General features: G+C 43.1%; 2 protein-coding genes across 9 annotated transcripts in view; both read left to right on the plus strand.

The window, feature by feature from the left end:
- The window catches only part of PROSER1 (proline and serine rich 1), a 63,972-nt gene that overhangs the window by 31,660 nt on the left and 5,100 nt on the right, over nt 1–27,212 (plus strand). For 4 of the 8 annotated variants that reach the window (XM_029210561.1, XM_029210569.1, XM_029210564.1 and 1 more), the window contains 6 exons: nt 1,675–1,905; nt 11,248–11,952; nt 12,034–12,109; nt 14,778–14,833; nt 16,498–16,701; nt 18,345–18,479. The gene's annotated coding sequence lies outside the window, so the exon portion shown is untranslated. Of the gene's footprint in view, nt 1–1,674; nt 1,906–11,247; nt 11,953–12,033; nt 12,110–14,777; nt 14,834–15,402; nt 15,441–16,497; nt 16,702–18,344; nt 18,480–27,212 lie in introns of all 8 variants that reach the window. The other 4 variants (XM_029210567.1, XM_029210566.1, XM_029210565.1 and 1 more) reach the window with 4 other exon arrangements.
- STOML3 (stomatin like 3) lies at nt 1,788–20,674 on the plus strand. Its single transcript, XM_029210571.1, is given in 8 exon segments — nt 1,788–1,905; nt 11,849–11,952; nt 12,034–12,109; nt 14,778–14,833; nt 16,498–16,701; nt 18,345–18,479; nt 20,452–20,591; nt 20,593–20,674. Coding segments are annotated over 8 exon segments (849 nt in total). The 5' UTR covers nt 1,788–1,853.

Below are 27,212 nucleotides of genomic sequence, written 5' to 3' on the forward strand. Positions count from 1 at the left end.
TTACAGATGAAAAGAAAAAAATGAAACATGAAGGGGTTAAGTTACCCAGTGTCACACAGCTAGTTCATGGTAGAGCCAGGATTTCTTTAAATCCAGGCAGCGTGAGCCCAGAGTCTACTTCTTAACCACTATGCCTGTAGTATCATTTCCACATCAAGCCATAACCAAGGATGTATGAGGAGAAAGCAGAGGAAAGTATTCTAAAGCTGAAAGTCTCTGACTCTGTGCATGCATGTGTGTCTGTCTTGATCTGTTTCTGGTCCCCAGCCTCCTTTCCCCAAGTTCTAATATTCCATATTAATGCTTATAATTACCAACTGTGCATGACAGCCCTGCCTGGTTATTACCGTAATTTGAGTTTGTGGAGAAGGCAGTTATGAATCAAGTAGTTGGCAAAAGTAACCCACAATCTGGGAGGTTTTTTCAGATGCAGTTGCTAAGAAGAAAATACATGGTTGGGAGAAAAGAAAAGACTAGAAAAGATAAGCTGGGAAATATCAGAGGTTGTTTTGTGTTGTTTTGTTTCCACAAACAAAATATTATTTGGAATATTGATATGAGAAAGATGAACGTTAGAAAATTAGAAGATTGGTGCTTTCGGTATTGGAATGAGTGCAGTATTGCCCTTGTTTCTGAGTAATATGATGAAGTAAAGACTCCTGGGACAGGAGCCCAGGGATCTGGATTCGAGAAAGAACTTTGCCATTTGTGAGCTGTTATCTTTGATAAATTACTTATTCATGCATTCAGCAAGTGACTGTTCGATGACAATCATGTGCCTGCATTGTTCTAAATGCTGCAGGTGCTGTGTTAAATAACAGACCCAGCCAGCCACTCCCCTCATGGAAGTTACAATGTAGTGTAGGAGTCAGCAAACATTTTCTGTAAAGGGAAAGATAGTAAATATGTTAGGTTTTGCAGGCTATACAGTCTCTATAGCAACTACTCAAAAGGTAGGTTTAGCGCAAAAGTGACCAAAGACAATATAGAAACAAACAGACGTGGCCGTGTTCCAATAACGTTTTATTTACAAAAATTGGTGGTAGAGCAAATTTGCCCAGCAGGCTATAGTTACCCAGCCCCTGGTCTAGAGGAAGAAACAAACATGAACCAAAGAATTATGCATATGGTAACGTGCAAAGGCCCTGTGGCACAGAAGACACATATAGGTTAGTGGGATTGACAGAAGGCCAATGGGGCTCTTGCTAAGTGCGTGAGGGGAGTATCATGTGAGTGAGGCTGGAAAGGGAAGGAGAGACAGACTAGCAGGTCCTTTAGGATACTTAGGATTCTCATCTTTACATGTTAATAATTGGCAGTCATTGGATTATTTTAAGCAGGATGGAGATATGATCAGATTTGAGCTTCAAAAGATCACTCACACACACACAAAAAATCACTCACTGCAGTGTGTAAAATGCATTGGATGAAATTTTCTCATCTGAAACATGAGGATGGAGATACGTGCCATGTGTATCGGACAGTTCGTAATGATAAACAAGTTGCACACATTGCATAGAAGTGTTTTATAAAATATAAATTATATAGAAAACTACATAGTAATGTTTTACAAGAAGCAACACAGTCAGGAGTTCATATACGTAGTTTTGAGTTCTCTCTATGAACAATGGCAGCCTGAACTCATGAAAGAGGTCATTTTGTTTATGTTAACAGGCTTCCTTCACCAGGGTACCAACTCCTAAGGGTGCTCACGGAAGAGGAGGAACTTCTCTCACTCTCATTCCGTCTCTCTGCTCCGCCTTCTCTGAAGCACACCTGGGTGCTGCCTGGAGCCCAGGTCTGGCTCCAAACCTATGAATATTTGTCAAGTATAAAAGCTTCTCAAGAATGAGATGGATCCTGGGGCATCCTCCCCAGAGAAACAGGATAAAGAGAATTTAGTGGGTAAGTTCCTTTTTTCCTGCCTTAAGTTTGTTTTATGTATATTAAGCAAAGTGAGAGTTGTATCGTTATAGAGAGCGAGCGAGCACGAGGTGGGTTCATACATTATTGAGATTGGCTTCAATTTCATTTAGAGCCCAGGATTTTGGATTCATTGCTTATCATGGTTTTATTTGCTTCTTGAAGAGCAGTCTATGACATGCCCTTTTTCTTAAGTGTTAGATAGAATTTGTGTTTATCTTTGTATTCATATTTTTTGCATTAACTAGCAAAGACATATTGAACAAGCTAAAATTTACCCAGTTTCAAATATGTGATGATGCTTTGATTAAATAGAAAAGTTGGTCTGAGGTACACCATGTTTGGTACATGGAGAGAAGTTGAAGAAGATAAAACTTAGCCTGTAATTACCAACTGCCTCCGTGAATGTTAATGGCTCTTCTGTATTGTAAAGCATTTTTCTCATGTTTTATATATATATATATATATATATATATTTTTTTTTTTTTTTTTGGGGTACGCGGGCCTCTCACTGCTGTGGTCTTTCCCGTTGTGGAGCACAGGCTTCGGACGCACAGGCTTAGCGGCCATGGCTCACGGGCCCAGCTGCTCCACGGCATGTGGGATCTTCCCAGACCGGGGCACGAACCCGTGTCCCCTGCATCGCCAGGCAGACTCTCAACCACTGCGCCACCAGGGAAGCCCTCACGTTATATTTTTAAATGCTGCAATAATTCTGAGGTAGATTTTTTTATAACCTTATTTTATGGTGGAGAAAATTGAGTCTTGGAGAGTTTAAAAACTTGTTGAAGGTCCAGAAAGTGATGATGATGGTGGTGGTGGTGGTGTGGTGTGTGTGTCCTAACCCGTGCTCTATACTTTATGTTGCTAAAGAAGTCATAGTGCAGGTTAGAAATAGAGAACGCATTTGGCATTATTAGCTTGTAAAAGAAAGTATACATTTAGAGGTATATACCTGGATTGAAAAATAAACTTTTCTCGTGAAGTTGACCTAGCAACATGGATATACTGGAGGCAGTGAACATCATTTGGAAGGTGCAAGTGGGGGGGTCTCTTCGAGGGTACTCTTGATTATCTTTTTAAACAAGAAGTTTCATGAGACTTTTTAGTTTCCGTTTAACAGGTTGAGACATCAACTGGATAAATGGCACAATTGAAGCTGTATCACCAGCGAAGTATTTTAAAATGCTCATGGGTTTACTTGGTGCTGGGTTTTGACTATAATGACAAACCCGCACTATCACAGATCAAACCGAAATGGGGCTTATTATGTTACAACTTCTATTTCATATGCTTTAGGCAGTTTGTGAGATGCAATATCAGTCCTTCTCTGAGATTTGTGGGATAAGTTTGCCCTTGCCCTCCTCCTTCTTGGACACATTAACAAGACAACATCATTTGGTTCTTCAAGCTGTACAGAAATTTCCACTCATAATGTTGCGAGAATTAAATGAATAAATGAGTCTTAGTTATCACCCCCAGGTTTGTCCCAGCTTTCGAAAGCCATTAGGGTGCATCTCTTCCTGACTCCAAGTTCGGTGTGGTCACAAGGGTAGATCAGAATGTACAGAATGCTATAAGTTAGGGCTTTTCCCCTGCGTCCTCACTGCTATTAGTACACCGCTACTTATCAGCCTCGGACATAAAGTCCTACCCCTTGCTTTTTTTCTTTCTTTTTTTTCTTTAAGAGTTAAAGTGAAGTTAATTGGAATCTTGATCATCTCAGTCTTAGAAATCTTCTCAATGTCAATGTGCAAAAGAATTTTCCTGGAGAGTTTTTTAAAGCTCAGAGCAGTCCTCACCTCCAGAAGTTCTCCTCCTTAGGTCTGGGATGGACTTGAGAGTTTGCCTCCAAGTAAATTCCTAAGCTCATGAGGTTGCCAGACTGAGACCACGCTTTGAGTCGCACGGTATTTCTTTTCAGCAATTCTGCATTTTTCCTAAAAAAAGTTCTTGACGCAAGCTGTGTGCATATTTCAGAGAAAAAGGCAGGAGGACAGATAATTTACAGGTGATGAAAAGATAGTGTTTACCCGTTGGGTTTCACTTTAGATTTTATGTTCGGTGCTTAAAATCCTTGATTCGCTGGAGAAAGGGCCGGGAAGTTGCTGAGACTATTTTACTGACTGTATCTCCACAGGATCGGAAGTGAACAGGAAAGAGGGAAGAATTTGTAATACTGTCGATCTCCCCAGGTCCAGGGAAGGTGCCTGTTCTTATTGCACACACCTTTCATTTTTCCCCAGAGAAGCACCTGGTCTTTTCTGCTCTGAAAACAGTACTTTTTTTTTTTACTTGACATGATTAGTTTTCATTTTAAAATTGCTTTTTAAAATTATAAAGGTAGCAAAAAATAAGAAAACTCTGAGAAGTATAAATCAGTCATACTTCCATCACTCAGAATTAATCCCTGTTAATATTTTGGTTAATTTTTATCCAATATTTTTTCTAAGCATATTGTTTTTGCTAAGAGAGATCATACCATCTGTATAATTTTGCATCCTACTGCTTCTTTCTTTTAACAATATACCATAGCAATTTTCTCATGTTTTTGTACCTTAAAAAATTTTATAATATATTGTGTAGCTGTATCATGATTTGCTTAATTATCCCTCCATTGTACTTTCAGGGTGTTTTTGATTTACCACTCTTATAAATAGCACTATCGTGAGAATGGGCATAAATCTTCAGGACAAAGTATTTGCACTTGTTGCTATTGGTAGTTATTTCAGACAGGACGTGGGGCTGGCGAGAGAGGAGAATGATGCAAGGAAAACATTTTCTCTTTATTTTCTTCTTATACTGGTGTGGGGGGCTGAGGGTGTAAGATAGTACGTATGAAGGAGAAAATGCGAAGATGTACGTGTGGTTCTCAGGTTAACCGACTCTCTTGAAAGCAAACAGAATCTCCTCTGATGGATCGTTATTTCCAAACAAGAAGCTTCAAACAGATCAATAAGTCTATCTTGTTGCTGGGCATCATTCTTGATAGTTCAAAGCATCGAGGGTGCCGCCCGCTTCATTCATTCAATGAATGAATCCAGAATCTACTGTGTATCAGGAGACAGAGATGTAAAAATAAAACGCCTGCTCCCAAAGCACTAAAAATCTACAGGAAAGTTAACTAAAAATTACAGTGTACTATGAAAAGTGATGATAGAGGGTGTTTTAGAAACTCAGAAGAAGAGCTCCCAAAGGTGAAGGTAAGATTGGAAAATCTTCCTAGAAAAGAAGGTGCGAGAAAGGAGAATGTGGGATGTGAATGGGGGTCTGGGGGACACAAAGGCCCATGCAAGGCAAAAAGTATGTGAGGACTTCGGTGCTTTCTCTACTGCAGGGGATGTTTATGTGCTGTTAGCATGTGACCTAGTCACCTAGACCCAGTAGTGAGAGAGCACAGCACTGCCACTTGAAAAGCTCAACTACGGATAAGCTAAGAACCCCTGTGTCAAGCCTGGTCTTTGAATGGCAGGTTTGGGAGTTGCTGCTGCATTTGACTGATGGGGATGGAGCCCCACTGGATTTACCATGAGGAAGCTGCCGGGCAAGCTGCCTCTGGCGGAGAGGGAAGGTCACGAAGCGGGGCACACGAGGGGGCTTTAATTGTGTTGGCAATGCTTAAATTCTTTAGCTGAAAGGGGGTATATAAGGTATGAAAAACATTATTTTTACACCTTTTTGAACATTCCATTTCAAAATGTATCTTAACTCTTTCTTAAAAAGACCAAATGGTAAAAAAGAAACTTAGTATAACCGTGTCTGAAGTTCATGTAACTACTAAGCTCAGATCATCCTTCTGTAGTTGAGATGTAAATCTGACAGTTTAGAAGACTCTTGGGATTATGGAATTTTGTAGTCCTAGGAGTACAAGGATGATAAAATCATCATCTAGCTCTGATTTGGTAGTTTTGCACCAAAAATCTTGTGTCTCTCTCTCTCCCTCTCTCCCTCTATCTTTTTTAAGTTTCTAAAAGTTATCTGAAAGAACTTATACAGTCAGTGACCAGGTCGCTTTAGGAGGTAGAAACCTGCAGGGGTTAGGGTTTTATTGCGTGTTCTCCTTGAAAATGCAGTTCTTGCACATAGAGAGGAGCCATCATCTGGATGGAGCAGAACATCCACAAGTGATATTTAGAATTCCATCTGGAAAAATAAGTCAATAAAGGAAAATTTTAAAAATATCAGTTGTCAAAGCAAAATTGAACCAGACAAAATTAAACAGGCAAGAAAGCAAAACCTTAGACAAGCTTACTGCCATAGGAGAGAAGCCAAACCTCAATCTGAACCAACACCACTGAAACAAAGGGGTGTGGAGTTTTGGGGGGTTTTGTTATTGTTGTTGTTGTTTTCGGCCACGTCACAAAGCTTTCGGGATCTTACTTCCTCGACCAGGGATTGAACCCGGGCCCCAGCGGAGAAATCGCTGAGTCCTAACCACTGGACCGCCAGGGAGTTCCCCAGGGTGTGGGGTTTTTAAAGACTGGAGTGCGCTAGTGAGAAAGCATGAAGGGCTTTGCGGGGTGCTTACAGGCTGTCTGGGTTTGGTTTGCTAATAAAATTCTCACATCTTTATGACAGGGTGTGTTTTTACAACTGGGAGCATGGTACCTACAGAAGTTGGGCTCCTACTGGCGCACAGAGACTGGGAGCTAGGGATGCTATCTACCTGATGATTATTCAAGAGAATGGCTTCCAGGTCCTTGAGAAAGATAGTCCCAGATTGTAAAACTGGCAAGAGGCTTTTAAAAAGACTTACATCTCAAAGGGGCAGAGAAAGGATTTACAAAGTTAAGCGTTCTAAAGGAAATGCTCAAGGGAAACGGAAATCTCTTTAATGGTGAGGCAAGCCGAAGGAAATGTTAAGACCTCTAGGAAAATCCTAGTCAGTGGCCTGGCCGACTAGAAGGCCTCCTGATATGGCTAATAATTCTTTTACATGTAATTTATTTAACTCTCACAACTAGTTATTGTTGGGTTAACAGAAGGAAAGTAAGACCGCAGCAGGTTGAGTGACTCATGAGATGTCATCTAGCTTTCAAATGGCGGCATCTCAATTCGAACGCAGGGTCCCCCGACCAAGGACCTGCACTTTCCATCCCTGTGAGGCATTGTCGCCTGTCTGTCCCTAGGCTGGCTGTGCTAAAGCTCTTCCCGCCTTTCTGTCCTCTTCTTTCTGAGAATTCAGAACAAGCAGTGAGTTTCCCATCTTCAATGCTAGCCTGCCCGTAGGTATCCTCTGGTCTCTGTGTGAATCATTTATTGAGGTATGAGATACATACAATAAAGTGCGCAAGTCTTAAGTGCTTGGCTTCACAGACTGAATACACAACAGACAAAGGCTGGACCATATCTAAAAATAGAATTCTGACCACCAACCTGCAGCAACCAGCCCAGAAAACCAACCTTTTATCTAAAATAATCAGCCCAGGAAGCCAGCCTGCTTGATGTCAGATTCTCAGGAAACCACATTGTTATCGGAAGCTACATAATTACTTCTGTAACATTCAGCCCCAAATGGCCAGGACTTGATTAATAACTGACAGCTCCCCTGCTTTTTGTCCCCGATTCCAGTTTAGGTCCAACAAAAGAAAACCAAGCAGGTACCCCTACACCAATCACGTAGGATGCTCTGCTTCTATTTTGTCCACCTACAGCTTCCCTAGGCCAACAGCCTCCAATCAGGGCACACCCCCTTTTTCCACCGTAAAGCTTTCCCACTCCTCTGCCTGCCTTTGAGTCTCTGCCAAAACACAAGTGATAGAGGCTGACTCTTTTGTGAGAGCCTGAATAAATACCCTTTGCTTTTCTAGCTGGCTGGTCTTTGTTTATTTCCACAGGCTCAATATGTGGAAGTCTATGCAATCACCACCCAGATCAAGACATGGAACATTTCCAGCCCCCTAAAAAGCTTCCTTATCTCTTCCCAGATAATACCCAACTGACAAAACTCCACTCACTACCTAGAGACAGTACTACTCTGACTTTAAACATAATAGATTAATTTTGCCTCTTCCTGAACGAAATGATACAGTACGAGGTCGTACAGTACGTACTCTTAGACGTGGAATCACAAAGTGTGCCTGTTGTGTCTGGCTTATTTTGCCCAATATTTTGTCTATGAGATTCATCCATATTTTGAATACTGTATAGCAGTAACCTTGTCTTTTTTCTTCCTGAGTAATCTTTTATATGAACATACCACAACTTTATTTATTCATTCTACTGTTGGTGGGTTTGGGTGGTTCTTCATTTCTTGGATTTTACGAATAAAATTGCAATAAACATTCCTGAGTATGCTTTTCACTGTAATCAACACTCATTTCTCTGAGATATTACTTAGAAGTTGAATCCCGAGTCATAAAGTGTGTGTTTGGCTTTAACAGATACTTCCAAATAGTTTTTCAAGATAATTGTATTAATTCGCGAACATGAGAATTCCCATTGCTCCACACCCTTGCTAAAATGTGGCGTCGTCAGTCTTTAGCATTTGCCATTCTGGAAGCTGTGTATTTTTATCTCATTGTGGTTTTCATTTTCATTTCCCTGATGTGTAATGTACATCATTCGGTTTTGGTATTTTAAACACTGTCCTGTTACCTAAATGGCTATTTCTGCTTCGAGAGGAAATGGCTATTTACAGTAACACAGATCTGTGGGCATGGATTGCATATAGAATTGATCTAATATTTAAATACTGTTGATCAAGCTGATTGTGGAACTTGTGGGTACCACTTTACCTAAAGAGAGATTGACATGATGGTGACAACACTAACCAGGAAGCTTTCTGGCTGCAAAATGCAGGGTTGGCCTCAGTTATCTTTAAAGTCCTTCCAACTGAAGTCCCAGAGTCCTCCCCAGTGTCAGCAGCGCTGGGCCTCAGGTTCTGTGCATTATGGCTCACCTTTCATTTTGCAGATTGAGGGAAAGATGTTCCAACTCTTATTTATTTATTTATTTATTTATTTATTTATTTATTTATTTGTTGGGTCTTCGTTTCTGTGCGAGGGCTTTCTCTAGTTGCAGCGAGCGGGGACCACTCTTCATCGCGGTGCGCAGGCCTCTCACCGTCGCAGCCTCTCTTGTTGCGGAGCACAAGCTCCAGACACGCAGGCTCAGTAGTTGTGGCTCATGGGCCTAGTTGCTCCGCGGCATGTGGGATCCTCCCAGACCAGGGCTCGAGCCCGTGTCCTCTGCGTTAGCAGGCAGACTCTCAGCCACTGCACCACCAGGGAAGCCCTGTTCCAACTCCTGTTGGAAAGTTCCCCATCTTATTCTCTTTTGTATCTGCAACTCTAGCACACTGTGCCTGGCATATAACTGGTAAAATATTTGTTAAATTGATGAATGAGAAACCGGCGGGCACTTTTCCGGGGGTGACAAAGTCCAGTTCTCTACCAGGAAGTAATATGATGATGGCTTTATGGTATGGTGACAATTACCCATAGAAAACACCCATCCATGGATTTGGATAAAGCAAGAGATGATCAGATGAGCTCAGGGCTTCATGGCTAACAGAGAGGGTGTGTGGCCCATTTTCTTTCCATCGTCCCCTCAAGGGAATGGCTCAGGGAAGGCTCTGGAAGAATCCTTGTGTAGGTTGAGGTAAAGGGAGATTTCTGAAGAGCCTTTGTCATACAGTCCCAGTACTTCCTTTGAACTGGAGTTAGAATCCTCAAATCCAATTCTCAGCACAGCATCCACAGTTTTAACTGCGGGAGAGGTGGGGAGGGGCAAGGCTGGCTGAAAGATCTGCTCTGCAGGAAGCTGCAAAAGCAGCACTTTGTGCTCGCCCAGCTACTGCTCACAAGGCAGAGCTGCCCAGCCCTGCGGGGAAGCCGACAGTCCCACTTTCACCGGCAGCTAAGGACACCCCCAGGCTCCACCAATCCTCCCAGCAGCAGAGACCTGGGTAATTCTAATGCTCAGGGTAAATCTTGGAAGATTAATCGTGTCTTCATCCCTGGTCTCTCTCTGCACATTTAGTACTTAACAGAGCCTCAGGTAATGATGCTATAGGGCTGGGTGGGACTGCAGAGGAGCTCCCGGAGGCCAGGGCAGTTTTCTCTGTGACAAGCACTTGCTTTTGCAGCTTGGTGTTAAGGCTGTAGCTAGTCTGGACATGGCTAGGGCTTGCTCAGGGCATAAAGCATAGCTGATGTCCTTGTTGGAGTCCCAGCTGCCTGTGTGTGCAGCACTGCTAATGTCACAGCCCCCAACACCCCAAAGTTCCTGAACACCAAATACGGCAGTGTCAGCAGGGAGGGAACACACCAGAGGGCGCAAGGGCTGTGCTGCCTTCTCAATGCTTTCCTCAAGATGCAAATTGTCTGGGAGAGGCGTGTACAAGCACAGTTATTGCAGCCTTGTTTGTAAAGGCAAAATTGCAAGTAACCATAATATCCATCAATAGGAGAATGGCTAAATAACTGAGTCACAAATTTAGAATAGGAGGCAACAATGAAGAAGAATGAGGTAGATCCAGATGTAATGACATGGAAATATCTCCCAAACATATTCAGTTTAAAAAAGTAGAAACTTGGGCTTCCCTGGTGGCGCAGTGGTTGAGAGTCCGCCTGCCAATGCAGGGGACATGGGTTCGTGCCCCGGTCCAGGAAGATCCCACATGCCGCAGAGCGGCTGGGCCCGTGAGCCATGGCCGCTGAGCCTGCGCATCCGGACCCTGTGCTCCACAACGGGAGAGGCCACAACAGTGAGAGGCCCGAGTACTGCAAAAAAAAAAAAAAAAAAAAAAAAGACTCATCACAGCATTATCTGTAAGAGCAAAACCCTAGAACCCTTGTAAATATTCGTAAATTTATGTTCACCAATGATCCCGTTGTAGTAAAATGGATACGTGAGGCTGAATTTGAGGTGGTACCAGTGAGGCTCAGTGACTTCTGTAGTTGGATAGGGAAGAGGCAATGATGACCCTGTGTCTTTAACCTGGACAATAATGCGGATGGTTAAGTACGGATGGTTAAGACATTAACTGAGATAGAGGCATAATAACATAAGGTGTTTGTGGATTATCTGAGTAGAGTTATCTAGCAAATATGATTAGTTCTAGTGCTTGTGTGGAGAATGTGAAATCAATTGGAGGAAGTGGAGGGTTGAGGGTGGGGCTCGTTGTCAAGGAGAAGAGAACCAAGAAGCAGCAAGGATTTAAAGCAAGGTGAAATAGTGAATATAAAGACTTCTAAAGTATTTATCAATCTGTAAGATGGGAATAAGTGTAGTAATATACATCTACTAAGGTAGGCATTAATGTCTGGGCTAGGTGCCTTATATAAATAATCTCATTTAATCCTCATCGCATCCTTCAAGGTAGGTGATTTCTATCCCCATCCTACAGATGAAGAAATGGAGGCTCAGAAAGGTCGAGTGGCTTTCCTGAGGCCACCACACTGGTAAGTTAAAGCCTCTCATAGAAACTCAAACGTAAGCACTCTGGATGATGTTTTTCCTTGTGCTCTGTTGACTTGTTTGGGGATAAGAGTACCTACCTATCTGCCCCAGAGGTTGCCTAGACTTCCCCTGGAGAATTCTGCGGGCCCAGAAATCTGCCTTTTAAAATGACACCCTGATGATCCTGAGGCGGATAGTTTTATGCGTTTTGAGAATAAAAAACCATGGCAGCCCTAAGTAAATGTAATGGTGATTACTGTTATTGATTTTGCTATGAGACTTTTCTTGGAAGGGACAGGTCAGTTTTCATCTTAAAACCTGAAGGAATATTTTCCGTGTGTGTGTGTGTGTGCGTGCGCACGTGCGCGTGTGTTTACTGCAATCGTGTGTGTGTGGATTCAGGTCGCTTCCTCAGCCCCATTCTGGCTTGGCCAGCCCTCTGGACGGTTTCCTCACCCACGCAGCTGAATCGCTTTCCTAAGAACCATGTCAGCTACAGAACTGCCTCCTCATCTCCTAGGCATCAAGAGTAAAGGGCTTGGTGTATGTGGCTGGATCCTGTTTTCGTTTTCTTTCCTGTCGATGGTCATTACCTTCCCTATCTCCATATGGATGTGCTTGAAGGTAATACCCTGGGAAATAAACTGGGCTCTCTCCATGAGCTGATGAATCATTAAGACTAAATACTCTCCCTTAATCTCTTAGATTATTAAGGAGTACGAACGCGCCGTTGTATTCCGACTGGGACGCATCCAAGCTGACAAAGCCAAAGGGCCACCAGGTATGACACTGCAGCTGCTCGTGATAAGGATCATGGGCACCTGTTACTGCTACTACTGCCACCAGAACTTTTCTCTGGAAACATTTATTGAAAAAAAAATCACCGGAAGCTGGAGCCCTTGCCTTTCTGTACAATTGAAGGATCTTGTCCTCTTACTTGAGTTAACAGAAGTGATCACTAGACCATTAGCTGGAGAGCTTTGGAATCTGGATCAGTGTTCTAACACTCCCTCTGAGAGTTTCAGTGAATGTGAACAAAGAGTGGCTCCGGTTACATTGGCTGGGTGTCCCTTATTACCAGGGCCACTAAGAGAATGAAAGAAGAATGAAGGGAGGGAGTAAATGGCCAAGGGAGACAATTAAGTTACTCAGGGAGAGTATTCCGGGAGCTGGTGTTTGATTCTCACTCTTTGAAAGAGCCAATGGAAAAGTAAAGGTAATGTCCTCTCTTGACAAGTAGATTAAGAGCAACATAGAGCTGGAAGCCATTTGACAATTCCTTTCGTCAAATGTGGTCTTTATTTCCATCCTTTCTCTACAGCCTCAGAATAAAAAATGTCCCAAACTGTTCATATCATAAAAGGATGGGATTTTATTTTGTGGGAGCCAGGAGTATCGATACTAAAAGTCCTCAGGAGTAAGACACTGATTTAATACTCATAACTTCTCTTGTGTATATTGTGTTGAACCCTATGAAATTGCTAATGTTTGGTTTCAATCCACCAAAATGGCAATTTCATACGATAGATTCTAATATTCTTGACAGGGGAGGCTCTCCAAACAGCATCTTGGAAGGCACATGGAAGAGAATGGTTATTTGCTATACTTCTCTAATAACATTTGCTTTCTTCCCCCTAATGTGATGTATTTAAGTAAAATCATTCTCCCTTCAACTGCACTGTAGGATCTCTGGGGGGGGCAGGAACTTCCTTATTCACTCTGTGCGCTTTGCACTTGGCCATGTACTATGGTAGGCACTCAGGTATCTGTTACATTTTTAAACATGAGCAACTTCCAAAGGGGAAGCTTGTTACGGAGACTTGGCCATTTCAAGTAGTATTGATACAATCCTACTTGTCTAATAAGGAACCTAAAAGAAAGAGGGCAAAAATTGCTTATTATGGATATTTTTATGAGTTTGTCCAAATAGAGGTGTTAGAATTATCCAAGTGAGAAATACCAGAGCAAAGTTAACCCCTTCCTGGTCATGTTTCACGTGGTGAAGCCAAGATTATAAATTAGAATAAAATTGGATTTGAGAGAGGTCAAATAGCTATAACTTGCAGGACTCTAGAGAAAAGTCTCTTTTAAATGAATTTTCCCGGAAGTGTTCACCACTAAATCTCCCAGGATAACTAATCTCGTCATACATGTCTCTGGGGCTAAGAGAAGTTACCTCAAAATGTCATAAGAGCCGGAGGGAAACAGGCCAAATTGCTAATGGAAAACATCTCCACTTCTGTAAATAGTAAATTATGCTTTAATAATAAAAGTGTTCATAACAGGAGCTGCTACTTTTCAGCACTGAATACATGCCTGGCACTATGTTTAGTATTTTATTTCATTATTATGCTGACACCTGCTTAATCTTCACTGCCATCTTATAGATATTAGGTGACTGAAGCGCAGAAAAATTAGATAAATGTTCCCAGGTCACAGCTGGTAAGTGGTAGCGCTGGAACTTAACTCTCTCTAGTTCTAAGGGCCATGATCTTAACTGGTGACTTAGCACCGAAAAAAAAAAAGTAAATTAGGAAGTAATCCTTACCCCAGAAAGGTTTAGACACCAAAAGAAAGAAAGCACCTTAGCAGTGTTTTCTGTTGATGCTACCTGTCCTTTTCATGATACTCAGTGTAGAAAGTTGTTTCTTCTTTGAAAACAAAAACAATAGCACAGAATCTTTCTGGTAAATGAAAATGGATTGGTGTCCCCATCTTGCTGACATGCCTTGTGGTTCTAATCTTTATAGCACTTGCTGTAGAGAACCTTCCCCAGGGCAGTGTTAAGGAGTCATAGAATCCTCAAATGAGTTTCCTTAGCCCTATCCCTACCTCAATCCAAATCTTCACAAGAGATAAGTAAAAGTATTTACAACCGAGGCATGTCATTGTATATAAACTAGAACACAGCTACAGAGAAACTACAAATTTTATAATACATTGGTTTTGGGGACACTGAAATCCTGGGAAGATTTCAATTTTAACATTCCTTCAGTACTAATGAAGATAAATGAGAATGTTGACAGTCACTGATATTCAAGGTCTAAAGTCTATTAATTGAATCTTTTATACAGATACCTTTAACATAAAGAAACCAATTTCCAAAATATCCTTTTAAATAAATGTCACACTCAACACTTGGATAGAAGTAAGTTAAATGTTTTACAAAAGAAAATCTAAAAATTAATTGTCAAGGATCTTCAGCTTTTTACCAAAAGATTTTAATTTCTAGGGAATCACTTTTCTTTAGTCATTGACTCATAGCAGGAAATAATTTCCCCAAAGGTATAGGTGTACGTATGGAAGATCATCTGAGAAGCATTTATAGTCCCATGCAAATAATGTACTGTATAGCTAGCAGACAATTTGTTGCAGTTATTTTCAGTCGGGTGAAATTCTAAACCATATTTTCTTTTGCATGGGTTTGATCCTGGTCCTGCCTTGCATAGACGTGTTTGTCAAAGTTGATCTCCGGACCGTTACGTGCAACATCGCTCCACAGGAGGTAATGCTGATTAAAGCTATGTTTCTAGAAATAAAACCAATATCTTCCCTGTTACAGGGACAATTGAGACTGTATCATATGTTTTCAAACTATAAAGGGGAGGATGAACTGAATTCTTAGAGATCTGCTTGGGGAGTCCTAGGTGGCTCCTGAGACTACTGGGCTTTGTTTCGCCAAATGAGAATGAAGCCAAGGGCAAGGGCTGAATTGCTAGAAGACCTGCAATGACTGGGTGGGAGAAAGTCTGAGAGAAGAGAGAGAAGGGATACAGATGGCAGAGAAAGTGGGGTGGAGAATGACAAGCCGATCCCTGGAAGAGTCTGAGAAATCATTGTACGAGGGGGCTGAAACTGATTTGGTGGCTGGTTAGGACTTTATCCTTTCCATCACCGTCTCCGGAAATGTTTTAGTAATATCGATATAACTCACCTCTGCATTAAATTTTTTTAACTTTTTATTTTATATTGGAGCATAGTTGATTAACAATGTTGTGTTACTCTCAGGTGTATAGCAAAGTGATTCAGTTATACGTATACATATATCCTTTTTCTAATTCTTTTCCCATTTAGGTTGTTACAGAATATTGAGCAGAGTTCCCTGCTATACAGTAGGTCCCTGTTGGTTATCCATTTTAAATATAACCGTGTGTACTGCACTAAATTTTTTGAGTGTTTGGATGCAACAGAGTGGGGTGTGCATGGGAAAGGAGCAGACACTGTACAGGGCTCACCTGTAACTGGATTTCAAATAGTTCTTTTCAATTCTTAAAGTACAGCAACTAAATGACCAGACCCAGTAAGTGGGTGATAAGGAAGAGAAACAGAATTGCTAATAATCATGCCAATTTGTGATAAACAAAATGATCCAGGAAGAGAAAAGAAAATGTGTGGGAGGGCAAAGGGGATGAGAAGTGAGAAAATCAACACTTATGAGGAAATGTTAATTTTCCTCTCTCTGGTCCAGAAAACTCAATCGAGACTCAACAATGATGTGTTCATGCCATTGGTGGGAACTGCAGAGTCCTTACTTTGGAATTCAGCCCTAATCATAAGAGAGCTTAGGATGTTTAGGGGCTCTCACGGGCCTTTTCTGGCTCCATAGTAAACAGTTCTAGACGGGAGAAGGGAGTTCTAGGTCCTGCTTTCGTGGTACTCACAGAAAGCTCATTTGCTCCAAAGTACCTTGTCATGTTAATTCAGAACAATTAATGCAGAGCCTCTATAAATTGATTTTTCTTTATTTGAATACAGAACACGGTCTCTGGTGCCATCTATGTTTTCTAAAAAGCACTGCTATTTATCAAGCCTGATGAAACTGAGAACCAAAAAGATTTCAGGTATCAGGGAAACAGGTGTTCTACCACTATTTAGATGGTAGAATTCCAGCAGGTTCTACTATTACATTTTAAAGTGGAAATACCTATTTCACTTCTGATTTCTCTAAGATGAAGTTACAGGGATAGGTACAGATCACATCTGTGTAGGAATTTTGCTATCAACAAGGATGATAGTATATTCAAGCCAGGACAGATTTTTGGTGATGCTGGCATGAGTTGTCATTAAAGCTCTCCTCCTGCGGAGAGGGCTCTGGGACTGGCTGACCCTTTGTGGATCAACCATTGTGAAAGTCATAAGCATGTGATTTTCTGTGTTCCTGCTCTACAGATCCTCACCAGAGACTCTGTGACCACTCAAGTGGATGGAATGGTCTATTACAGAATCTATAGTGCCGTCTCGGCAGTGGCTAATGTCAACGATGTCTAGCAAGCCACATTTCTGCTGGCTCAGACCACTCTGAGAAATGTCTTAGGGACACAGACCTTGTCCCAAATCTTAGCTGGCCGAGAAGAGATGGCCCATAGCATCCAGGTAAAGACATGAAGGACCAATAGCCTACATCTTTAATTCACTCATTTTAATTAACAGTGATGATCAAATATCAGCAGTTCAAAGCACCCCTCCCCATGTGCACACACACACACACACACACACACACCCCACAACTGCTCTAAACAGATGGGCTTCAGTTTGGGATTTCACTTTTTTTTTTTTTTTATAATCATGAGGTCCAGATTTAAAAATCTGAGTGGGAGCGGGGAGCTGTTGGAGTGTGTGTGGAATTCAAAATTATGAATTACCATTGTACACTTTAGCCTTTTTTGAAGAGCGTAGAGATCAGAGTTATTTTTAGTTTAGATTACTCCAGAGGAAGGGCTGCCATTTCCCAGGCATTTCAGTGGAATGTGAACGTTAGGAGGAGGTTTGGTTGAGGCAGCACAGGACTGCTATCCCTGGGAAATCCGACTGCATGTACTAATATCAATAATGATATGAATAGCAGTCATAATTATAATATCGATAAGGATGTAACAGGTATCCATCTCACCTCCCGTACACCCTAGATTATAGATGATCACATTTCTGTGTTTTCTTGAATCAATTAACATTTTGATTCTGAGCCTGCCTTCTGTAAGTTAAGAGGGAAATTCAACTTTGGCCCTTCTTGGCATCTCCTCCAGCCCCTAAGGTAGTGCAAAGTCCCCGAGGTTTTATAAGATAATATCAGTTCTGCATGATAACTCTCCATGTCATTTTAAGAGCCACACAAGTTCAACGACTCAGCTGTTTCCCCATCACAGTCAGGTCACTGGCTTCTTGTGAGGTCTCCCCATCTCCCAGCTCTCTGCAGGGATCACGGAAAAGCTAGGGCTCACTTGCTATTTGGTATCACATAGATCTCTGCCCTTTCCCCTTTGAGGGAACTACCCATCTGGTCTCATTATTTCTCAAGGCATTCTTTCTCATCCCTTCCCCTCCAGGATAACCAGCAAGATATCTTCAGTGGTCTTAAGCTTTAACAAAAGATGAGGATGTCTTTGATTTTAGGCTTCTTCTGCTCTAAAAAATATATGCCTTGCTACCTGTTTAAAACTGAGCCACAGGTCAGGGGTTAAACAGAGCAAGACAAATAATATCTCTAAAAGTACCCAGTGATAATATGTACTGAGTTATTGCTGGGCACCGATACATATTTTAACATGTGTTATCTCCAAAACTCATGACAATCCTGAAAGAAAACCTTTTACAGTATGAAAACTGAGAATCAGAAAGGTTAAGTCATGGGCCCAATGATTCACAGCTGCAAATGGCAGAAGCAGGACAAAATCCATTGCTGCCAGTTTGGTGTCAGTGACAAGAAAATGTGGGCTATTTGCTCACGTCTAGATGGATAGTATATACTTCATTAGGAATGGTTTGGGGCGGACCTGCTGAGAGACCACCTATTAAAAGACCTATCAAGTTTTGTTTCTGAATCCTTCCCAGGATTCACTTCAATGCCAGGAAGTGGGCGGTAAGAACTCCTATCCCCTTTCCAAACTGTCTCACTCCAAATGCTGTAAATACAGAAGGAGAAAAAGCAGAGGACTTTTCTTGCATATATAACATATATCAGAAACTTCGATTGCACACCTGTCTTCTGATCAACGACCTTTCTTTTGACTTGGAAACAGACTTTACTTGATGATGCCACCAAGCTGCGGGGGATCCAGGTGGCCCAAGTGGAAACCAAAGACGTCCGGATTCCCGGGCAGTTGCAGACGTCCATGGTTGCGGAGGCTGAGGCCACCCGGGAGGCCAGGGCCAGGGTAAGGGCGACTCAATCTGCACTGGAGGGCGAGCTTCCCAGCCTTGGAGCCAACAAGGATGGAGCTTGAAAGGGAGCTCAGGTCCCCTCAGTGATTTCAATAAGAAGAGGGTTTCTTTCTCACAGTTTTTACTGAGAATTTCCCCTTGAGTTAAAAGCTTATAGGCAGCTTAATGCACCTTGAGGAAGCTTGGTGTTAGGTCTTGGGTCAAGGGTGCTCGGCAGCATACTCAGTGACTTAGCCAGGTGGGTCCCCACTCTGGCCACACAGCAGAGCCTCCTAGAGAGAAATGAGCAAAGGAAACACCAATTCCCAGGCCTCACCTCAGACTCAGTGAAGTAGAGTCTCTGGTGGGCCCAGGAACCTGCATTTTTATAAAGCTGATGATTCTGAGGTAGCAACTTGGTGCCTGTCTTTGGAGTATCTTCCTTCTAGTGTGTTAAGTGAACTGAATTAAGAGGAGGGGGGTGACTACAATGCAGGTTAGAATTACAAAATGTGAGTGCAGCTTGGTCTGGAGTGTCCGTGAATCTGTTGGATCCATAGCCCTCATATCTGTGTGGATGGGTTTCCTGAAGTATCAGAAGCCAATTAGATTAGAAGCCTCCAAGTACCCCCTTTGGAATCATACTTGAGACTCGAGGGAGGTTTCCCTCTACTTTATCTCTGGTTTCTCTGCTAAGCTCCAGCAGCTTCTAAGCAGTTGACTTGGGAGTCGCTTTTTTTTTTTTTTTACGTTAATTTATTATTATTTTTTAAAGAAGATGTTGGGGGTAGGAGTTTATTAATTAATTTATTTTTGCTGTGTTGGGTCTTCGTTTCTGTGCGAGGACTTTCTCCAGCTGTGGCAAGCGGGGGCCACTCTTCATCGTGGTGCGCGGGCCTCTCACTATCGTGGCCTCTCTTGTTGCGGAGCACAGCCTCCAGACGCGCCGGCTCAGCGGCCATGGCTCACGGGCCCAGTCGCTCCGCGGCATGTGGGATCCTCCCAGACCGGGGCTCGAACCCGTGGTCCCTGCATTAGCAGGCAGATTCTCAACCACTGCGCCACCAGGGAAGCCCCTACATTAATTAATTAATTTATTTATGGCTGTGTTAGGTCTTCGTTTCTGTACGAGGGCTTTCTCTAGTTGCGGCGAGCGGGGGCCACTCTTCATCGCGGTGCGCGGGCCTCTCACTGTAGCGGCCTCTCTTGTTGCAGAGCACAGGCTCACTAGTTGTGGCTCACGGGCCCAGTCGCTCCGCGGCATGTGGGATCCTCCCAGACCAGGGCTCGAACCCGTGTCCCCTGCGTTAGCAGGCAGATTCTTAACCACTGCGCCACCAGGGAAGCCCGGGAGTCGCTTTTGCACGTGGGCAGTGAGTGCCCACGGAGGGGCAGCTGAGTTCCAGTCATTCTTGGGCAGTCTGAGAACCAGAGGAGGAACAGGGCACTTAGGAGAGTTCCAGTGAGGGTTTGCAGACTGGTACTTGCTGCTTCTTGCAATCAAGAGCGGGGAGAGCTTGAAACAATCCTTACATTGTAAGAATGAGACAAAATTGGCAACAGGATGAAATCTAAAAAAAAATCTATGATAAGTAAAAAGGACAGAAAAGAAGCCAGTTGGAGGTCTTGAATTTCAGACTTCTCTGAAAACGAAAGCAGCCAGTGGTGAGGCTCCATGGTGATTCAAGAGCATCACCAGGGTAGATGGACCTGTATTTGTTCGGGTTAAAGGCAGCGCTTTTATTTTGTTTGAGAATGAAATCTAAGGACTCATAATTTGTAAGCTGTCTCCCTGCTTCCTGCAACCTTCTCCAGTTTCTCTCATCACATTAGGATGTGAAACTCTAATCCTTGCCAAAGAAGTAAGCAGATGAAACATGGGTGGCCAAGTAGGGGCTGGGAGAGAAGTATCAGTGCAGACCCAGGAAAAGGAAGCACTAGTGACAGCTGTAAGCTGTCTAAAGGCTTTTATTTCTGTCGATTTAGGTCCTTGCAGCAGAAGGAGAAATGAATGCTTCTAAAGCCCTGAAGTCAGCCTCCATGGTGCTGGCTGAGTCCCCCATCGCCCTCCAGCTGCGTTACCTGCAGACCTTAACCACTGTCGCCACAGAGAAGAATTCCACCATTGTTTCCTCTGCCCATGAATGTACTAGAGGGCATTGGTGGCATCAGCTACAATAACCACAAGAAGGTCCCTAACAGAACCTGAGACCCTCCTGCTGCAGCCAGCCATTGCTTAGGGAGGCATATCTGTTCCTATGGAGACCAGCAGTTAGAAGTGTTGAGAATTTCAACACTATTTAGGCCCAGTAACTCTACAGCTGGAACAGCATTAGCAGGGAGATGCTATAGAGGCTATAAAAAAAGAAAAAGAAAAAGAAAAAAGAAGGGCCATATACTACTTTTATTTTTAAGAACATAAAAGTACTTTGCATTATTCTTATGAGAATCAGTGAGTAGGTGTCCCTGACTTAGAGCAGGAACTTTCTTGTAGTAGCTGGGGGAAATTACTTTTTAAAACATTTATTTATTTATTTTATTTATTTATTTTTGGCCACATTGGGTCTTCGTTGCTGCGCGCGGGCTTTCTCTAGTTGCGGAGAGCCGGGCTACTCTTCATTGTGGTGTGCAGGCTTCTCATTGTGGTGGCTTCTCTTGTTGCAGAGCACAGGCTCTAGGTGCATGGGCTTCAGTAGTTGTGGCATGGGGGCTCAGTAGTTGCATCTCGCGGGCTCTAGAGCGCAGGCTCAGTAGTTGTGGTGCACGGGCTTCGTTGCTCCATGGCATGTGGGATCTTCCCAGACCAGGGCTTGAACCCGTGTCCCCTGCATTGGCAGGCGAATTCTTAACCACTGCGCCACCAAGAAAGCCCCAGAATTACTTTTTAATGGGTTTAAGAAGCACTCTAGATAATCTGCAAAGTAACACATATTTCCACTAGCTATTTGCTGTATAATTCCAAAGTGATTATTGGCTAAATTTCCAATACTTAGCTATTTGCTTCCTAATTCCAAAGTTGGCTAAATTTATTATTGGCTAAATTTCCAATCGTTACAGCAAAACCCCACAATGCTTAAAATTGTGATTGATTTTGATGTTAAACACACTATCATGTGTAAAATAGATAGCTAGTGGGAACCTGCGGTATAGCATGGGGGGCTCAGCTCGGTGCTCTGTGATGACCTACATGGGTGGGATGGGTAGGAGGGAGGTCCAGGAGGGAGGGGATATATGTGTACACATAGCTGATGCACTTCGTTGTACAGCAGAAACTAACACAACATTGTAAAGCAATTATACTCCAGTAAAAAAAAAAAGAGAAAAATATAAGTAATATATAATTCAGAAATCACCTAGAAATACTAATTTTATAGAAGCTTTCTAATTATTTGGAAGACTAATCATTTAGTAAAAATGAAGATTATTCCACCTGAAGAAAAAACAAAAGACTAACGGCTGCAAATTTATCACCACCTCCTCTAGGCAGATTGCATTCAACTCTCTGGTTGTGTGTCATCCTGCTGGGACTGGTGGCCAGTCTCAGCCTCCCAGCACCTTTGTCACAGGGTGAGACAAGGCATAAGGAGGCTGCAAGCTCCAGTCAGTTTATTTGCTTACAAGTGAGAACGCTTGTAAAAGGTTTGGTTGGTAGAAATCCCTGGGGAACATTAGCCTGTGGACTTCATGTTTTCACTCTATCATTAGTCCCAAGAGCCCCAAGTCATCAAGAATAGTTTGCAAACTCTATTCTTCCTCTCTAAAAACCAAAAAAACAAAAAACCTCTTAAAAATAAAGAAGCCATAGAATGTGCATATATTTTCAAAATTGCTCTCTTGGAGATTATTTTGTTGCCATGGTGCAGTTTTCTTTCGGGATCCATTTTGAGCAATGGGCTAGAATTTTTAAAAGTTACCCGTTATTGAATGTCTGCCATGTGTGACACTGTGCTCAGTCCCATATGGATGCTAAGAAATATCCTTATTTTACAGATGAGAGAATGATGTCAAGAGGCTGAGTAACTTGTCCAGGGTCCCTCAGCTAGTGAACGTTGGGTTAGGATTGAAAACCAGGTCTGACTCCAAAGTTCTTGCTCTTAAACATCATTGAGTTTTACTGGGGGAACTGGGTGGAGGAGTGACAGAACCCTTGCACCGCCTTTTTGCCTTCAATACCAACCTTCAAGGTTTTAGAAGTCTGGGTGCCCACTATAGTTTTCGCTGTGTTTAGTCCTGTGAGAGCATGCACACACGTGCGCACATGAACCCCGACACACTCACACTCCCTTCCACACCCCCCCACACTCCTGGCATCACCCCTACCCTCACATCCCACCCCCTCCATCTACCCCCGTCTCCACTCACATCCCCTCCACGTGCTTCCCTCAACAGACAGGTACTATCTTCATATAAATGCAAAATGGGGATCCCACTCTACCTTTGGTTTTGTAACCTATTCTTCCCATGAAACCATATCATACTTGATAGGATTTTTGTTCAATTCACGGCTTATGAATTTTTCAGTAGATTCTACTGACTCTAGTACTCTTTTTTTTTTTTTTTTTTTTGCGGTACGCGGGCCTCTCGCTGTTGTGGCCTCTCCCGTTGCGGAGCACAGGCTCCGGACGCACAGGCTCAGCAGCCATGGCTCACGGGCCCAGCTGCTCCGCGGCATGTGGGATCCTCCCAGACCGGGGCACGAACCCGTGTCCCCTGCATCGGCAGGCGGACTCTCAACCACTGCGCCACCAGGGAAGCCCTCTAGTACTCATTTTTAAACTCACTGACGTTCAAAGTTTTTTCTTACAGGGCAAATATTTGCACTTTAACAGACAAAAATGTAGCATAGTTCCTCCACGCCAGCCAGTATCTGGGTCCAGGAAGTCACACCAGGTAGACACTTCACCAGTGACCCTACGTCTCATGGACAGTGGTGCAGAGACTCAGCACAGGCCAGGGCAGCTGTGGCCCTGAGGAACACCTGAGCAGGGGGCCCTGCTTATACAAGGATATTTTGCTGCCCAAATCTTTTCCTAGCCAGTTCCAGCAGTCTTCAGTTATCCCTTCTTTGGGTTTCTGTGATGGCACTGAAAATGCAAATCTTTCCTGCCAGCATACAGCAAACTCTAAACTAGCGGCTCTCCCTGAAGGTCATCATTCTCTCACTCACTGGAACTCCTTTATCAAAACAAACAGCCTGCTCGCATCCCATGGGGTGGGATGGGGGTGTGAGAGCTCTAGCAGAATCTCCGGTCCGGCAGGTGTGGTTTGAAAACTCTCCAGAAGATTCAAATTGCTCTCCGCCTTCCAGCATTCAGCTTCATTAATTCCTTAGCATTACCGTAGGTCATCTACTATATTAGTTACTAAAGGCTGATTAAAGAGGGCTCCTTAGAAAGTAAGTATATCTGGGGGCAAAGGACTGTAGAAGAATCAGGAAAGGTCAGAGCCCTGCTGGAATGTGAGTGTCAAGGATGATATTCAAAATACAGTCACACTTGCCCCCAGAATAAGGCTCAAGTGTTTTTCTTCTGGCGAGGGAAGCTGGAAGGGAGGGCGGAGTTAGGAGGGAGAAATAATTGACAACTTCTTTGGAGAGAAGGAAGTGTCTAATCTTCTTGAGATGCAGTCCCAGCACCACCCCATTTAAGCCAGTGCAGAGGACCCCCTTCAGGTGGTTTTCCTGTTTTAACGACAGGCAAGGCGTGACACTGACCATACTGCTGAGGTAGAGTCTGAAGTCCCCCTTTGTTGCCCCAGGCATTGCCCCTTAGTTGCTGGGCCAATACAATTTCTAGTGGCTGTGGACATCGCAGGTACTGTTCACTAGTGTATTTGGCTGTGTGCAACCTTGGAACAGGGACCCCTGGAGAGGTGATCTCTTTCCAGAGTCTTAAATGGGAAATGGTAGGGGGGGGCAAGCTCCCACTTGCTCTTTCTGTGATCCTCACTTACCTAATCACTCCCTCCTTCCCCTCTACCATCTCTCTGTCTCTCTCTCTCTTAACCCCCTTTTCCCACTGTCCTCTGTTACTAGAACAGGGTAAGTTCCCACCCCTTTCTCTTCCTGTCTGGATGTCTCTTACACAAAACTCTGTGATCTAGCCAGCGAAGCCTGGCCTTTAATGTCCTAAAGGGTGAAATAAAGCTACCATTACAGATGTTTATTAGATTTATCCAATGAAATGCACAGGTGTGTGGCCTGAGTTTGGAACAGAATTAAATGGGAGAGAGGCAGGGGCACGTGACACGCATTTTGCTGGTGATGATCTGGCAGGACAGCGTGGTTCTGCAGCCAATAATTTTGGTGGTCACTTCTTCATCTCTGGAGATTTTCAGACACTATATCATGTAAACCAGTATGTAACTGTAATGAGCAAGAACTATGTGTTCTATAATATCATCTAATACTCGGTTCGTGTTAAAATGTCTCCAATCTTCTTAAAAATATCTTTTTACCTGTAGGTTGCTTGAGTTAAGAATCCTAAGAGGGCTTTTGTTTCATTGGCCTATTTCACTTAACCTACACGTTCACAGCCCCTGTTTCTTTCTGTGTTTCATTGGCCTCTTAATTTCACTTAATCTACATGTTCACATCCCCTGTTTCTTTCTGTGCCCTTTGTTTGTTGGAGAAACTGGGTTGTTTGTCCTCTAGACGTAAACTGGTTAATTAGATCTGGAAGCGTGATTCCATTCAGGACCAGTTTTTGGCAAGAGCATGTGTAGCCCAGCATGTCCTCCTGGATCCCATCAGGGCACACTCAGCGTCTGGCTGTCTCACTTGGTGATGCTGACTGAGTCACCAGCTGTTCAGTTCCCCATCGATACTTCTTGTTTTTTTTTTCTTTAATTTAATTTTATTTTTGGCTGCGTTGGGTCTCCGTTGCTGCGCGCCGGCTTTTCTCTAGTTGCGGCGGGCGGGGGCCCCTCTTCGTTGTAGTGCGTGGGCTTCTCATTGAGGTGGCTTCTCTTGTTGCGGAGCGTGGGCTCTAGGCACGCGGGCTAAGTAGTTGTGGCTCACGGGCTCAGTAGTTGTGGTTCGTGGCTGGTGGGCTCTAGAGCGCAGGCTCAGTAGCTGTGGCACACGGGCTCAGTAGTTGTGACTCGTGGCTGGCGGGCCCTAGAGCGCAGGCTCAGTAGTTGTGGCGCACAGGCTTAGTTGCTCTGCAGCATGTGGCATCTTCCCGGACCAGGAATCGAACCCATGTCCCCTGCATTGGCAGGCGGATTCTTAACCACTGTGCCACCAGGGAAGCCCCCAATCAATATTTCTCATAACATTTTTAGCATCTATTTTGCCCAGTTACAGTATTCTCATTGAGTTGCAAATGGTATTTTTTCTAATTCAATCTTTCTCAGATCTTCTCCTGAAAGTCTCTTATAAAGGAGAAACTTCTTTCATTAACTATATGGTTATTCAACAAAAACTTGAGAATCTACCATATGCTTGGTCACTATTAAGTGCAAAAACCAATTTTTTATATTGACCTTACTCCTTAGTCTTAACCTGTGCCCTCAAAGTTCTTCATAGTCTAGCCACAAACTTCCTATCTGTCTCATCCCTTGTCTCTAATTAAACATCTAATTGATAAGTTGCTCAAAACTGATCAGACAGCTTATAAATTAAGCCTGCCTCTGGGTTCTCTTAGTCCAAACCCAACCCATCCATTAGTCTCAAATCTCCGTTGAAGTCTTCCTCGGTACACCTGCAGACCCCTTCCCTGTCTTCCATGGCACATACATGTCCTGGTTATTTACTGACATCTCACACCGATGTATTTAACTGATGCTCATCGTATGCTAAGTCTGGCTTCCTCACTTGACCCTAAGCTCCTTGAGGCCTCTTAGTGGACTCAGTCTTACTCATTTAGCAATAACATATCCCTCCCTGATATGTAAAATGTAGATCACATGAATCTTCTAATTCGGTACAGAATCCATATGGTAGGTTGCCAACATGTGGGATCCAAATGGTGCTGATAAATAACATGAAACATCAGAAAGACAGCGAGGTCCTAGGAAGGCAGACAATGGAAGGAACCCCTCGCAGCCTTTTCTTTTTAATGAGTAATAGGAAGAAATGTAATTGAGTGGAGATTTGAAGATAATGATAATGTAGTATTTCATCAGGAGAATTTTTGTGAAAATGTATTTCTTTGAATCCAGCCTAATCCAGAGTCCACATTGATCCCAGTGTATATCCCTGGATTTTATGCAGTCAATAAAATTATGGTAAATGTCTATAGGCCAGAATGTCTTGGTGTGCTCTAGGATTCTGTCAAAATGGAATCCATTTTCTGATCAAATATCATATAATGCCATTTATCCCCTCTTTGAAATATGTGTGATATACCTAAGAAATAGAATAAAAATTTTCTTTCTGAAGTCAGCTTACAGAATAGTTGAACTAACCCTGTGGCTTTTACTTTGTCTTTTTATTGAGTTTCTTAAGGAAACAGTAATACCTCTAGACAGATTGTCTCTTAATAAAAGTCAGGACTGCTTGACTGATGTTGGGAAATCTGGAATCTGGGAAAACATGAGATAAGACTCCAGATGCTCCATTAACTGGTGTTACAGAGAATCATAAACTCGCCCTCCTTCCTGCAGGGGTGGAACCCTACCTCAGCCTTTGTCTCTGAACCTATGGGCTTGTTAATCCGCCGCAGAAAGGCCGGGCGCTCAAAACTAAGTCCAGGAGAGAGAACACAACTATTAAATATTTCCAGAAGTTGTTTCATCTTTTTTTT

Source organism: Monodon monoceros, unplaced genomic scaffold (assembly GCF_005190385.1).
Source record: "Monodon monoceros isolate NGI ecotype Baffin Bay Population unplaced genomic scaffold, NGI_Narwhal_1 Super_Scaffold_8, whole genome shotgun sequence".
NCBI classification, from domain to species: Eukaryota; Metazoa; Chordata; class Mammalia; order Artiodactyla; family Monodontidae; genus Monodon; species Monodon monoceros.